A 13,917-nucleotide genomic window follows, 5' to 3' on the forward strand; every position below is an offset into this window, starting at 1 on the left:
GTTGTAATTGAGAATAAGCTTTCAGACCCAAGAAAAAATAAAAATTGAGTTTGAATTACACGGAGCCCCGATGGGATGAGATTAGGCATAACCGAAACCGAAGACAGTGTTCTTTTCTAGACACCCAATCAAAGTTCTTTTTTTTTGTTCGAACACCCAACCCAAACAAAGTTTTGACGTCATTGCCAATGGAGCTCAATAAAAAATGATTTCAACTTGCAAAGTAGTAATTTTAAATTCAAACTTCCATGACACTAAGTATTGTGTGTATGAGAAATTTTCCTTCCTAATATTGCTCATACTCAAAAATAAAATTTTTACATCATTGTCTTTATTTAGAATCAACTTACTATTATATTATCTATATCTACACCCAACTTTTTATACACCCTTTTTTTTTTGGTTAATTTTATGCACCCTTTCCTTTCAAATGACTGATTAAACGAATTTCAAATAATAAATATCTTTTTATTAATTTGATAATGGATCATTCCAAGCCTACATATATATGCTATTTTGGAGCATTTTTAGTTTCTGGGGTAAATATGCTATTTTGGAAATTACTAGATGAAATAAAATATTGATATATATATATATATATAACTAAGCTGGAGATTGTGTTCAAAAAAAAAAAAGATTAACTACACTTTAGTCCCTGGAGGTTTAGTGTCGATGTCGAAATGGGCCCTAAGGTTTCATTTTAATCATTTCAGTATCCAACATTTCAAATATTACCAATTCTACACCAATCGTTCGTTGTCAAACTAATCATTGACGTGGTAGTCGTGGGACCCACCTTATAACCAAACAGTAGTTAGAAAAAGACGAAATGAAGGGCAATTTCGGAAAAAAAAAACTCTTTAAAAATATTATTAAATTAGATTTTTAAAAACAAAAAAAAACAAAAAAAATTTCCCTACTTTCTCTCTCTCCTCCTATCTCCCTCCCTCTCTCTGCTCAGAACTTGAAAACCCAACAGACCCAAGAGCTCGAAATCCTCCAACAGACCCAAGAGCTTGAAAACTCAACAGACCCAAGAGCTCAAAAACTCAACCTTCCACCGCCTCCGCCGCCTCTACCCACTTTCACTTCGAGTCCTATCAAGAGGGCCACCAGCTTGCCGGCGATGAGCGCTGAGGCTCAAAAAATTGGGGGGCAGAGAGTTGGGTTAGCCATTGCTGAAGAGGATGACGAGGAAGAGGACCATGAAAATGATGATGAAGATGAGTCATAAATGGTTTCAGAGGGGATCGAGAAATGGGGCTTCGGAAACGATGTCGTCGCCGCCGAGGACGCCGGAGATGGAGCGGGTGCCTCCAATGCCTGAGTTAGAAAATTAAAACTGTAAGTCGGAACAAAAACATTGGGTAAGAGAAATCTGGACATTTCCAAGAGCATTTGAACTGAATGTCTGATAGAAAGAATCCAGGGAGAGAGAAATTTGGAATCTAATTCATCTCCTTGACCACCAGATAAACATAGGAATGTGATAGGATGATACTGAAAGATCATTTCCGACATCAATAACACCAACAGAAAATATATTCATCTGTGTTGTGAACACTTTAATGTAGAGAATCTGCAACCAAAAAACCATCTTTCTTTTTTGTTACAACTAAAAATACAACTTCACAGCACTGGTTTTATTCTTTTCCTTTTTTGTTTTTGTTTTTTTGTTTTTTGTTTTTGTTTTTGTTTTTTTGCTTTTCCAGTCGAGCATTTTACAAAACATGAACCCTGACACTTTAGTTACAAGCCAATACATCATATTATCTAAAGAGAGAAGCAAAAAATAGAAGGAAAGAACAGTCATCTTATCGACTGTGGTTGTTTCTAAAGAAGTTAAAATCCCAACGACGAATCAAACTATCCAGGACATTGCTTGCAGGGTTTTTTACTACCGTTACTGTGGCTGTTGTGTTAGCTGACATGTCAGAATATGAGGTGCTTTGGATGCTTGCTGGTGGTGTATCACTTTGGGTAGATGGCCGGAGCTTCCCAAATCCATTATGGATGGAGGAGTTTGTGATGCAGGTTCTGTGGATGGAACTTTCGTGCGAGTTTGATCCTCGGGTCTTAAATCATGGGCTTCAACTACTGAAGTGCAAGTAGATTCTGTTTTCGAAGACCCATGGTGCCCAACCAAAGTGGAAGTGGATTTTGTTGAGAACACTCAGAAGAAACTATAGCACACAACCTTGAATGAAAAGTTCTTATTCATTGATAACAAACTGCAGGCTTATAAAGCCTTTTACAAAGAGATAAAATCAAAATAACAGCCCACGTTTGCAACACCCTAAAACGTGGTAACAGACTAATAGGAATTTGTTAAAAACACAAACAACTAGTCCCTAAAGGATAGGACTTATTAACAGACTGATTAACTAAAAAATCTGAATAATAAAACTGTTAACTCTAACAGTCTTATCATTCCCTCCCTTAAACTGTATGCAGAATGCATTCAGTTTATATTAGGAACTTCACACACGCCAAAGAAACTACGAAGCTTCAAAACACCTCCAACCGAGCGGCCGTCATAATGTCAGCTACCTGGTCTTGAGTATTACAATGACTCAAATCAATCACACTATCTTTTACCAGGTCACGAAGGAAATGAAACCTGATGTCAATGTGCTTGCTTCTGCCGTGAAGAACAGGATTCTTGGAGAGTTTTATAGTTGAACTGTTATCACACAAAATTGTAGTGCATTTCTTATGTACATAACCAAGCTTCTCTAAAACTCTTCTTAACCAAACACACTGACAAGCGCATGAGGCAGCAACGATGTACTCTGCTTGTGGTGGATAAGCTAACCACAGTGTTTTTGGATGACCATGACACTGCTCCAGAACTAAACATGAATACACTCCCGAAGTGCTCTTGCGATCATCTACATCTCCAGCAAAATCACTATCCGAATAGGTCGTGAGTTGCTTACGCTCCTTTCTTGTAGAAAATCCCTGCACTCGTTCCCTTCAAATATCTAAGCAATCTTTTCGCCAACCAGTGTTGCTCAGGACACGACATGAACTCTGATAAGGCTCACACCATACATCAAATCAAGTCTGGTTGCAGTTAAGTACATAAAATTGTCAACCACCTGTTTAAACACACATGCATCAACCTTAGCTCCCTTCTCGTCCTTTGACAATTTGCAACCTGGAACTATGAAGTTCTTCACCAAGTTGCTGTTGTTCATGCCAAAACTTTCTAAAACTTCATAAGCATACTTTCTTTGACTCACATAAATCCCATCAGAATTTTGTAGTACTTCAACCCCCAGAAAATATCTCCTCTTTCCCAGGTCAGACATGTCAAATTCTAACATCATCGACTTCTTAAACTCTTCACACATGCTCATGTCATTCCCAATAAAGATTAAATCATCAACATAAAGACTGACAATTAAGAGCTTACCTCCTTCCTTCGACTTTGTGAATAGCGTGTGTTCACAATAACATTTTTCAAAGCCTTCTTTAGCAAAATAGGCCTCAATTTTGCTGTACCAAGCTCGTGGAGCTTGTTTGAGGCCATATAGTGCCTTTTTCAGCTTATAAACCTTGTGTTCCTCGCCCTTCTTCTCATATCCCTGAGGCTGTTAGACAAACACTTCCTCACTAAGCTCACCATGCAGAAATGCACTCTTCACATCAAGCTGAAAAATACTCCAACCTTGTTGAGCTGCTAGGGCAATTACCAAACGTATGGTATCTAGTCTTTCTACTGGAGCATAAACTTCTGTGTAATCAATCCCATATTGTTGTGCATATCCCTTTGCCACAAGTGTAGCCTTGCACTTGTCTATCTCACCACTTTCATTGAGTTTTGTTTTAAAAACCCATTTAACTCCAATGGTCTTTACTCCTGCAGGTAGGATAGTCAGATCCCATGTTTTATTACGTTCAATAGCCTCAATCTCTGCATTCATGGCGTCTCTCCATTTCTTGCTCTTCACGGCTTCCTCGAAAGTAATGGGATCAGCTTCTGTGAGAATCATCATGGCACTCACATCTTCTTCTTCTGACAAACCCTTTCCAGTTTCATAATCTTGCATCCAAAATGGAACTCGTCTTGCCCTCCCTTCAACTGGACCCGAGGAATTCCCATCATGTGACTTACTAGAAGGTGAGCTGGTGCTGGAAGGTGAGCTGGTGCCACTTGAACCACTTGAACCAACTTCATTTGTTCATTTGAGCCAGCTTTTTCATTCTCATTAACTTCTACTCCAAGTTCCCCTTCATTCTCAGCTTCATCATTTTCTTCTTCACTATCACCCCACTCTAACATATCCAAAGCCATTTCTTCCCTGCTCATGTCCCAATTCCAGCCCTTGTTCTCCTCAAAAACAACGTCCCTATTAACAATTATCTTCTTAGAGACCGGATCAAACAATCTATAAGCTTTCGACTCATCGCTAACTCCCAATAAAACACACTGAATGCTTTTGTCATCCAACTTGATTCTTTTCTGGTCTGGTACGTGCACATGAGCCAAGCACCCAAAAACTCTGAAATACTCTACTGTAGGCTTCATACCACTCCATGTTTCCTCTGGAGTTCTATTTTGCACAGCTAAAGTAGGGCACTGTTGAGGACATGCATACACCATCTCACAGCTTCTGGCCAGAAAGCCTTTGGAACTGCTTCTCAGTGAGCATACAACGCACCAAATTCATCATAGTCCTATTCTTTCTCTCAGCAACTCCGTTTTGCTGAGGAGTATAGGCTGTGGTTAATTGCCTGGTTATGCCATTTGCCTTACAAAATTCCCCAAACTCATTTGAGGTGAACTCACCACCTCTGTCAGTCCTCAAACATTTAAGGTAGGCACCTGATTCCTTTTCAACACAAGCCTTATAACTTTTAAACATGGTAAAAGCCTCTGATTTTTCATGCAAAAAATAAATCCAAGTTTTACGACTAAAGTCATCGATAAAACTTAAGAAATACCTCTTGTTGCTGTTTGATACAGGCTTTATAGGGCCACATATATCGGCATGTACTAACTCCAGCTTTTGTGATGCCCTCCATAGACTTCTTTTTGGAATGGATTCCCTATGCTGCTTTCCAACCAAACACGTTGTGCATAACTTTGCAAGAGTTATAAGAGAAGGCAAACCACTAACCATCTGTTTGTATTGAAGAGTTCTCAACCCTTTGAAGCTTAAGTGTCCGAATCTACAATGCCATAAATAACTATCATCTTCTATCACAACTTGAAAACAGGTAGTAGCTTTAGGCATCATTGCTGCGAGCACAACAAACATCCTGTTCGCGCTCATCTCGGACTGAATGATTAGACCCTTACTAGGATGAAACACTTTGCACTCCCCATGTTGAATCAAAATTGCCACACCTTTTTCTTGAAGCTGCCCCATACTTAACAGGTTATTTTTCAACTCAGGAATGTAATAGACCTCAGAAATTACCTGAGTGATTCCATTCACTTGCATTCAAACGTTTCCTTTTCCCATAACCGCCATCCTTGAGTTGTTGCCTAGTTTCACAGTTTGCCTGAATTGAACATCCAAATCCGAGAACCATTCTTTATTCCCACTCATATGATTACTGCATCCTGAATCGAGGAACCAGATCTCTTCTCTCTTAGCATGGTTAAGCTCTACATAGGACATTAATAGCAGCTCTTCTCCTTCATCTAGTTCTGCATAGTTGGCTCCCTTCTCCCAACTGGGACACTCGTACTGAAAGTGTCCTAATTTGTGACACTTAAAGCACTCGATAGTGGCCTTGTTGAACGGTTGTCTGCCACGACCTCTTCCTCTTCTTCTGAATGTCCCTTGACCTCTTCCTCTACTAGTGTTGTCTTCATGAGTGACCTTGAGAGCCTGCTCCTCTCCTCGATGACCATTCATTCTTTGTTCATGGACTAGCAGACTGCTCTGTAGCTCGTCAATGGTCAGTGTGTTCAAATCATTGGACTCTTCAATGGAGCAAACCACATAATCAAATTTTGAAGTCATGGACCTCAAAACTTTCTCATTGATGATGGTTTGGCTCATTGTCTCACCATGAGACTTCATTTTGTTGGCTATAGTGAGAGTACGAGCAAAGAAATTATCAACAGTCTCCCCCTCCTTCATGTGGAGAGTCTCAAAGTCCCTCCGAAGTGCTTGCAACTGGGCCCTTTTTACCTTGGTAGAGCCTTGGTATTTCTGTTTCATGGAGTCCCAAATACTCTTTGATGTGTCTCTGTCGAGTATAGTCTCCATGATATTCCGATCTATAGCTTGAAAAAGGTAATTCTTTACCTTTAAGTCCTTCAACTTCTGCCCCTCGACCAATTTGCGTTGTGCTTCACTGCTGTTTCCACCTGGAGAGACAGATTGTGTCACCACCATCGAAATCCCATTCTCTACGAGATCCCAATATTCCTTGGAACGAAGAAAGTTCTCCATCAACATCGCCCAATGATCGTAATGTCCGTCAAATTTGGGAATGGCCGGCTGCACAAAACCACTGTTATTGCTCTCCGCCATTCTACTTGACTCCCTTACTTTGAAAGAAAACTGCGGTTTCTTTCCACACACACTCACAATCAGGCCCCCTATGATGGGGCTCTGATACCAATTGTTGAGAACACTCAAAAGAAACTATAGCACACAACCTTGAATGAAAAGTTCTTATTCATTGATAACAAACTGCAGGCTTATAAAGCCTTTTACAAAGAGATAAAATCAAAATAACAGCCCACGTTTGCAACACCCTAAAACGTGGTAACAGACTAATAGGAATTTGTTAAAAACACAAACAACTAGTCCCTAAAGGATAGGACTTATTAACAGATGATTAACTAAAAAATCAATAATAAAACTGTTAACTCTAATCTTATCGATTTTGTCTCCAACACTCTCATTGCTCTGCAGAGAGGCATCATCTAGCCAGTCCATCCTTTTGGGACAACAGGAGGAGAAGGGGAGAGAATGAGATAGTGAGTCGGGAGGGGGATATGTGGGTGGGGTTTGTATGGCTTCAATGGCGGTTGGGTGGGGAGGTGGTCGCAGATGGGTCGAAGATGGGAGTTGGGTTTTCAAGTTCTGGGCAGAGAGAGGGAGGGAGATAGGAGGAGAGAGAGAGCGAGAGAGAGGAAGTAGGGATTTTTCTTATAATAAAAAAAATCTAATTTAATAATATTTTTAAAGAGTTTTTTTTTTTTTTTTTTTTTTCAAAATTGCCCTTTATTCCGTCTCTTTCTAACTACTACTTGGTTATGAGGTGGGTTCCACAACTACCACGTCAGCAGTTAACATCTGACTTTGACGGTCAATGTAACGGCTGGTGTAAATTTGTAATATTTCGAAATGTTGAGTACGAAATTGATTAAAATGAAACATTGGGGCTCATTTCGATATTGACACTAAACCTCCAGAAACTAAAGTGTAGTTAATCCAAAAAAAAACTAAGCTGGAGATATAAATTTACAAACCGGTGTGTCTAAAAGTTACTACTTTTTTTTTTGTCCAGACCAAAAAGAAAATGTTAAACGGGCTCATGCCTCACAGCTAGAATCAAATCAATATAAAATATTTTTGACAAAAAATAAAAGCAATATAAAATATAAATTGATCATTGGTGAAAGAAATGAATTCGCTCTATTTTTATGTAGTATGGCAAAGTTTGTTAAATCATCCATAATACATCTCACATCTCTGTGAATACCACCCGCATCAAACTAGGTCATCGTCTGAAGCTCTTAAAGGTGAAAAGCTTCCAGATAGATTAGACTTGCCAGAGACTAAAACCTGAACACATTTTTATAAACTTTCGGAACTAATCGACATGTCAATGAAATTCTAGGGGTAGTTCTATGAATACTCTTGAGGTCCCCAGTTTTCATTACATCAACAGCTCCATCCAATTGTGACGAAGCATGATCCATAACTTGCCCATGTAGAGCTTCTACTTCATTTACAGCCTGAACAAAAAAAGATAACAAAAAACAGTTGGAAAATGGCCAATCTATGTAACTTATGTTGGCACCGAGTTGATAGGCAAATTCTATTGGCTCATTACGCACAACTAACCTTTCAAAGACACTTAGTACAACTAAAGATCTATTGGATAAGAATGATGTATTTTGATTCATTATGGGGTTCAGTTTCATCTATTTTTGCAGGAATTTCTGGAAGTCCTAAAAACCTTAGGGTTTGGAGAAGGGTGTTTTAGACTGACTTTCTTCTTTCCTCAATGTGTTGTATTGTTTTCTTTATCATTGCTCTTCTACATAGGTATGACTGCTGGTGCTTTCATTACTTTGAACTGTTCCTCAATTTTAACAACATTTTTGTTTCTTACCAAAAGAGGGGGGAAAATTTAATCTTACCCCATCATAACATTGTACCTCACCGTCTTTGATAGCATGCAAGTAATCTGAAAATCACAAGTAGGACATGCCCAGATTTGCTGTTAGAATAAAGAAGTAATAGCTAGAGATCGAGCTGTTACTTTAACAAAAAGATACAAACCCGAGTATGCTTTATCTTTGAAGATCATCAAGCTGCGCGGCATTAATATGACAGGAAAAGGATGGTGTACATCCATTGACTTATCTGTATCAATCTTAGTAACTCCCCTATCAGAATTTGTATCCTCAACATCATTTGTGCATATGCTTCTACACAATGTCAGTCTTGAATGGGGAGTAAAGTCCATAACAACAGGTGACCTGAGGGACAAGATTGCTACAACTGGATAATAAGCAGGCCCATCCTGGTGTGCCTGTATGATACACAATTATTGCAAGAAGAGGCTCAGGCCAAAAGAAAAGAAGAAATGTTGTAATAAGAACACACGCATCCACCTTGCAGCTAAATAATGTAGGAAAGTATAGCAGGCTCAAATTTCCAACGGAATAATCCAACATAACACCAAAAACATTAATTCATTGGAAAACTCCGTTAGTGGACAACTGAAAAGCAATAAGTAATCAAAAGACAAGCCATCACCAAGCAAATGCATGGCAAAGTTCAAGTCACACAATAAGAATAAATCAAAAGTAAAAGAAAGTTCAAAATAATATATTTTGGTCCCTGTATCTTGCTCCACTTTAAAGTCCATAAAATTGTTAAATATCTTGATTATATTTTTGGTTGAGATTTCTGTAACCAAAGTCAGACATGAACAGGATTTTCCAATGTGTTGTATATTTTGAGATTAGGAAACAAAGTTCTCTGCCTGATCCACTCATTCCTCCATCCCAACCAGACACCAGCCTCATTGCAGCACAAATGCTATGGACAGATATCTCCATGAATTATGAGACAAAAAAATACATTTTTAATGGTTCAAATCCATAAATCCAGACATTCGGAGAAACTCAAAGGCACTTTGATGTCTTGTTCAGAGCCTCATCTTTCAAAGATCCAATCAAAAACCACATACGTAGCCTTCCTTAATTCAAATCTGCACATTTTTTACCACTAATACGCAATTTTGAAGTGACTGGAAACTTACCTGTGGGTTGTCAAAGCAGTGGCCGGTACACGTTTTCTTGTCAGCAATGGACTTGAAATGTATTACTTGTTCATTTTATGGGTTCAAATCCATGAAAAAGTTGTAATCCCTCTCTTTTTAATTTTCAAAACTTTGAAATAAAATTTAAGGGACTTGTAACTGTAAGAACTAAGTTATTTCAAGGACACGGAGAAAACTGAACTAAAACAAGGACAAAAGTATGCACATGTAAAAAGTAAGCAATGACCAATAAAAGCCTTGAGTTTCGGGCGAACCATAATGCCTTGGTTAGGAAGGTATTCATTGATAAGGACATGATTAATTGGCAATGGAAAAAGCCCTGATTCTTCATATATCTTGTATGTAATCTTGGTTAGCCATGAGGGCACTGCAAGAGAGAGAGAGAGAGAGAGAGAGAGAGATTATTGTTTCAGACAAATAATTCACAAACAATGATGAACTGGCAATATACTATGAACAATTGCTTAATCACATTGAAATTTCTAAAGACCTCTATATCATTAGTTTCGCACTTCCTACAAGAAGAGGCCAACAAATTTGCCACTAAAATTATCTTCACAAATCAAGGTGAACACTAAACAAGTCTCCACATCCTATGGAAGTTCTACAAATTTAATGCTGACTTATGACTTGTAGAGGCAATATAATTTTTTTTGGCTGTGGAGGCAATAACTTCATGAGTTGTTGAATTGCACAGATACCACATGGACTATTTGGGCTGTGGGACTTTGCGACCGAAAAATATCTTTACAATGTCATACCCAGAATACGCTGTATAGTAATGCAGCGCCTAAGTCTCCATTAAAATTGTCATTTTCTCTCTTCTTTCTCTTCTTCCTCTTTTTTCTTCTCTCAGTCACCCTCTTGCCCTCTCTCTTTCTCCACTATTTATCTGCTTCACTAATAGAAGGTTTACTGCTACAAAGATGGACATTCCACATGCTAGACCCACTGAAATAGCGGATATCAAATCTGGCACAGCACCTTCGGTTCTCCTATCTATTATGATTTCAATGGCCACACCAATAGGACTTGAAATACCGAATGCAGAAGCATAGGCAGCGTATGATGACAAGTGATGGCTAGGAATAATCTGAAGCAAGGCAGTGCCCGTGGCGATGGCTGCAAATACGTTGGCACCAAACACCCAATGGGTCCTTGCCATTAAACGCAAAGCCATGCTATTTCTCAGTAAGTCCTTGAATGTTACATTGGTATCACTCAAAAAGTGCATCAAAGCCATACCCGGAAAACCACCCCTAGAAAAATTGCTTCTAGTGGGTTCTCACCAAACACCCAATGACACATCAATTTGTGAAATGCAAATATTCTCCACATGTGATAAAATAAATTATTTCCCACTTACAATCCTGTGGTAGAAGACCCTTTTCATGGACAGTACCGCCTGTCACTCAAAGACAGGAAAAACTAATCAAAGTCAATATGATGGAGTTCCCTCCATATCTTCTAGGTATTATATGCAAGTGAAATATAAACACCATATAGAAAACCAATATACATAAACCCAGATAAACACAAACATACCCCAGTTTTGTAGCCTCCTATTCTTTAAAGATTTCCACTTCGATACAGGGGCTTCATATATCTATAAAGCAATGAAGCCAGCATACTGAGAAATTTCATAAAAAAATAAAGCATTGGGAAAGAAGGATGGAATATGTAAGACAAATATGGATTTCTACCTTATTTAGAAGCATGGTTTGTTCATTATCCGTAATGAAGTCAGGAATGTAAATTAAAGTCGGCAGAGATCCAACTTTGAAATTATCTATAGTCTCTGTTCTTTCCATTCTCTGTCAGAACCACCACACAAGATATGGACATCAAAGCATCATAATGAAATGAACAAAAATTAAAATGAAGCAAGTGCTTAGGATAATGAGCAGAGCACAGCAGATTTCTCCCAGATTGTCAAGGCTTATAACTCACATCACCGTCTTTTATTTCACTTATTTGAATGGTGTCAGCATTTGTTGATTTTGGAGATTGTTAAAAAGAGAATGTCAAAAAACCTATAACACAATATAACCCAGTGAAGACCAATTATATAGGCAGTGTGGTATGTGTGTGTATGTGTGTATAGAGAAAAAGAATCTAAAGACCTATTTTTTATGAGAAAATATTTTATTCCTGTCACAATAGAGTACAATGATAGTGAGCAAGATGTGCACTTCAATACATCAACGAAAGTAAAACAGTCCTCTGTCCCAAAAATAGCAAAAAGTGAATAAAAACACTTAGACTCCTAACAAGCAACAGCTCTCAAATCTGGAAAAATAAAAGAAAATGGTATATCCCGAAAGTTAGAAGAAACCGATGTGAATAGTCACATCAGAAATCTGACTTTGTCCCCCAAACTCTGCACTCCCCTCCCCACTACGGTTTTCAGAAGTCCTTTTTGTTTCTCTGCGACCAAATCAACCAACACACTGCAACTGCATAAAACTGCTGCCTTAATCCCACACCAAAAGCCTTTTGCTTTTCCCAGAAAAGAGCCGTGCATTTCGCTAGATTTACCCAGCTCAGTTCAGCTTCCCAACACAGCCTCCATCATAATTCTAAAGCAAGTGTCAAATCTACAGATTTTTTTCACCATTTATTTCTCATCAAATTAACCCACATCCACTTCCTCAATAAAGCTTAAAACTATAGATGGGATTCCAGTAGGTGAAACAGAACAGCAAGATGATGGAGATTGAAGCAATGGTAACTGAATTCTACTAACCTTTCAAAAAACTATCTGAAGTTGGCGTGCGCACTTCTGGAACTGGAAAATAGAAAGTTGTAAGACTACCCGTGAAATCACCCCAAAGTAGTAAGAAACTAGAAAGATTACTCCATTCTGAAAATTTTGTATCAAATTGTAAAATAGTCTAGAGTTGTAACCAAATGAGGAGTAAACATACTAGGCCAGCTGACTAAGAGAATTACTAAAAAAGTTAAAATTTGACGAATGAGCACGGTGCTACCATAGTGATGCATCAACCCGCCAAATGTATACAAAACAAGATTGATAAAGCAACTTGGAGTGGAAGCATCGACAGCACCAGTAGGATCATAAACCAAAATCTATGTACGCATAAGTAAATTTATTAGTTAAAGACCCTCTTTCAACCAATAGACCAAGGAGTGAAATTTAATGTCATTGCACCTTTTTACTTTTCCCAATTCTAAGAATAAAAGTAGACGACGCTGACGCAGAGTTTTCAGGGACATGCACGGCGCAAAAGTTGAAAGAAATAGAAAGTATATGTAGAGAATCTAAGAATCCATCACATAAGAAGGACAAAAAAATGAATATAAATTAAAAGAAAGTATTGCAACAACGAAACACAAACCTGGTGATTCACAACCGACCCTCACGGCGGGCGAAGGATGACGGGGGACGGGATTTTAGTGCTCCCAGGTTTCTGCAGTTCTCTCGTTACGGATTTGAGTTTGTATTTAGCCAAAACGCCTATAAATCTATCAAGAAAATCTGCATTAATATAACAAGGGAGCTGTTTGATTAATTGGATTGGGCCTATTTCAGTATTTGGAGCCAAAAATTGACTATACATAAAATTTACCTTTTACCGTTCAAAAAGTGAAAAATAAAAACTCCCCGGGACCCATCCCACTTCTCCTCCACCACCCAACATCCCCTCCATTCTCCATCGCCAGCGCCGTCACGGTCGCTCCCCAGTCCATCCCGCTCTCTCTCTCTCTCTCCCCCATTCTCTCACTTCCTTCGTCCTCACCGGAGACCCTACGGTGGCTGGCGACCACGTAAGCTTTTAATTCGGAGGTCGGAAATCTTCAATCTAGAAGTGGTTAAATCTCTGGTGAGGAGGGAGAAAGTGAGAGCATAACATTCTCCCTTTTGGTAATACCACGTGTCATTTTCCTTGTAATTAAAACAATGCCATTAATGATCGAGACCAGCTACTTTTATTTTTCAAATGTATTTTTTTATTTTCTTATTCTGGCATAAAATTATAATAAAATATTTGAAAATTCAATTTTTAAAAATAAGAACTATATAGCAAATGAGAGAATTGTGAAACATTGAAATATCATAAAATACATTTGGTTAATGCAAACATTAAAAAAATTAAAATTAAAAGAAAAATCAGATAATAAATCCTATTTTTATGGAACACAACTACCCATTATCTTTTTTAATTCTAAAAAAAAAAATTTTAAAAATGTCTCTCAAAGCGCGTCTGGAGAGGCTAGTAAGAAATAAGATTACAGTATTCAAAAACTAAAATTAAAAAACCTTTATCCCCATCCCAACTCCTTTCAACCACCTCCCACCAACACAAACACAAAGTTCATCCTCCTCCATCTCCCCAACCCCCTCCCTCCATCAATCCACAAACCAAACACAAATGGAGGAAGCCCACACCGGCTATGGTTGCT

At 38.4% G+C, this 13,917-nt stretch overlaps 1 protein-coding gene across 4 annotated transcripts; it reads right to left on the minus strand.

The window, feature by feature from the left end:
- Window positions 1-7,591: 7,591 nt before the first annotated feature.
- Window positions 7,592-13,330, minus strand: LOC103319355 (oxidoreductase). 4 transcript variants are annotated; one of them, XM_089052987.1, is made up of 10 exons: window positions 13,083-13,330; window positions 12,852-12,991; window positions 12,239-12,355; window positions 11,196-11,306; window positions 11,038-11,098; window positions 10,859-10,897; window positions 9,747-9,859; window positions 8,484-8,736; window positions 8,342-8,388; window positions 7,592-7,933 (listed from the first exon to the last, which is right to left on the minus strand). In XM_089052987.1, the coding sequence occupies exons 4-10, from the start codon at window positions 11,301-11,303 to the stop codon at window positions 7,754-7,756; spliced, it is 801 nt and encodes a 266-aa protein (XP_088909113.1). In that variant the 5' UTR covers window positions 11,304-11,306; window positions 12,239-12,355; window positions 12,852-12,991; window positions 13,083-13,330; the 3' UTR covers window positions 7,592-7,753. The 4 variants fall into 4 exon arrangements, with proteins under 4 accessions (XP_088909113.1, XP_016646834.2, XP_088909118.1 ...); XM_016791348.2 differs by having other exon boundaries at window positions 12,239-12,280; window positions 13,083-13,328; XM_089052992.1 differs by lacking the exon at window positions 12,239-12,355.
- Window positions 13,331-13,917: the final 587 nt, after the last annotated feature.

Source organism: Prunus mume, linkage group LG1 (genome assembly GCF_029339155.1).
Source record: "Prunus mume cultivar Tortuosa linkage group LG1, ASM2933915v1, whole genome shotgun sequence".
Lineage (NCBI taxonomy): Eukaryota > Viridiplantae > Streptophyta > Magnoliopsida > Rosales > Rosaceae > Prunus > Prunus mume.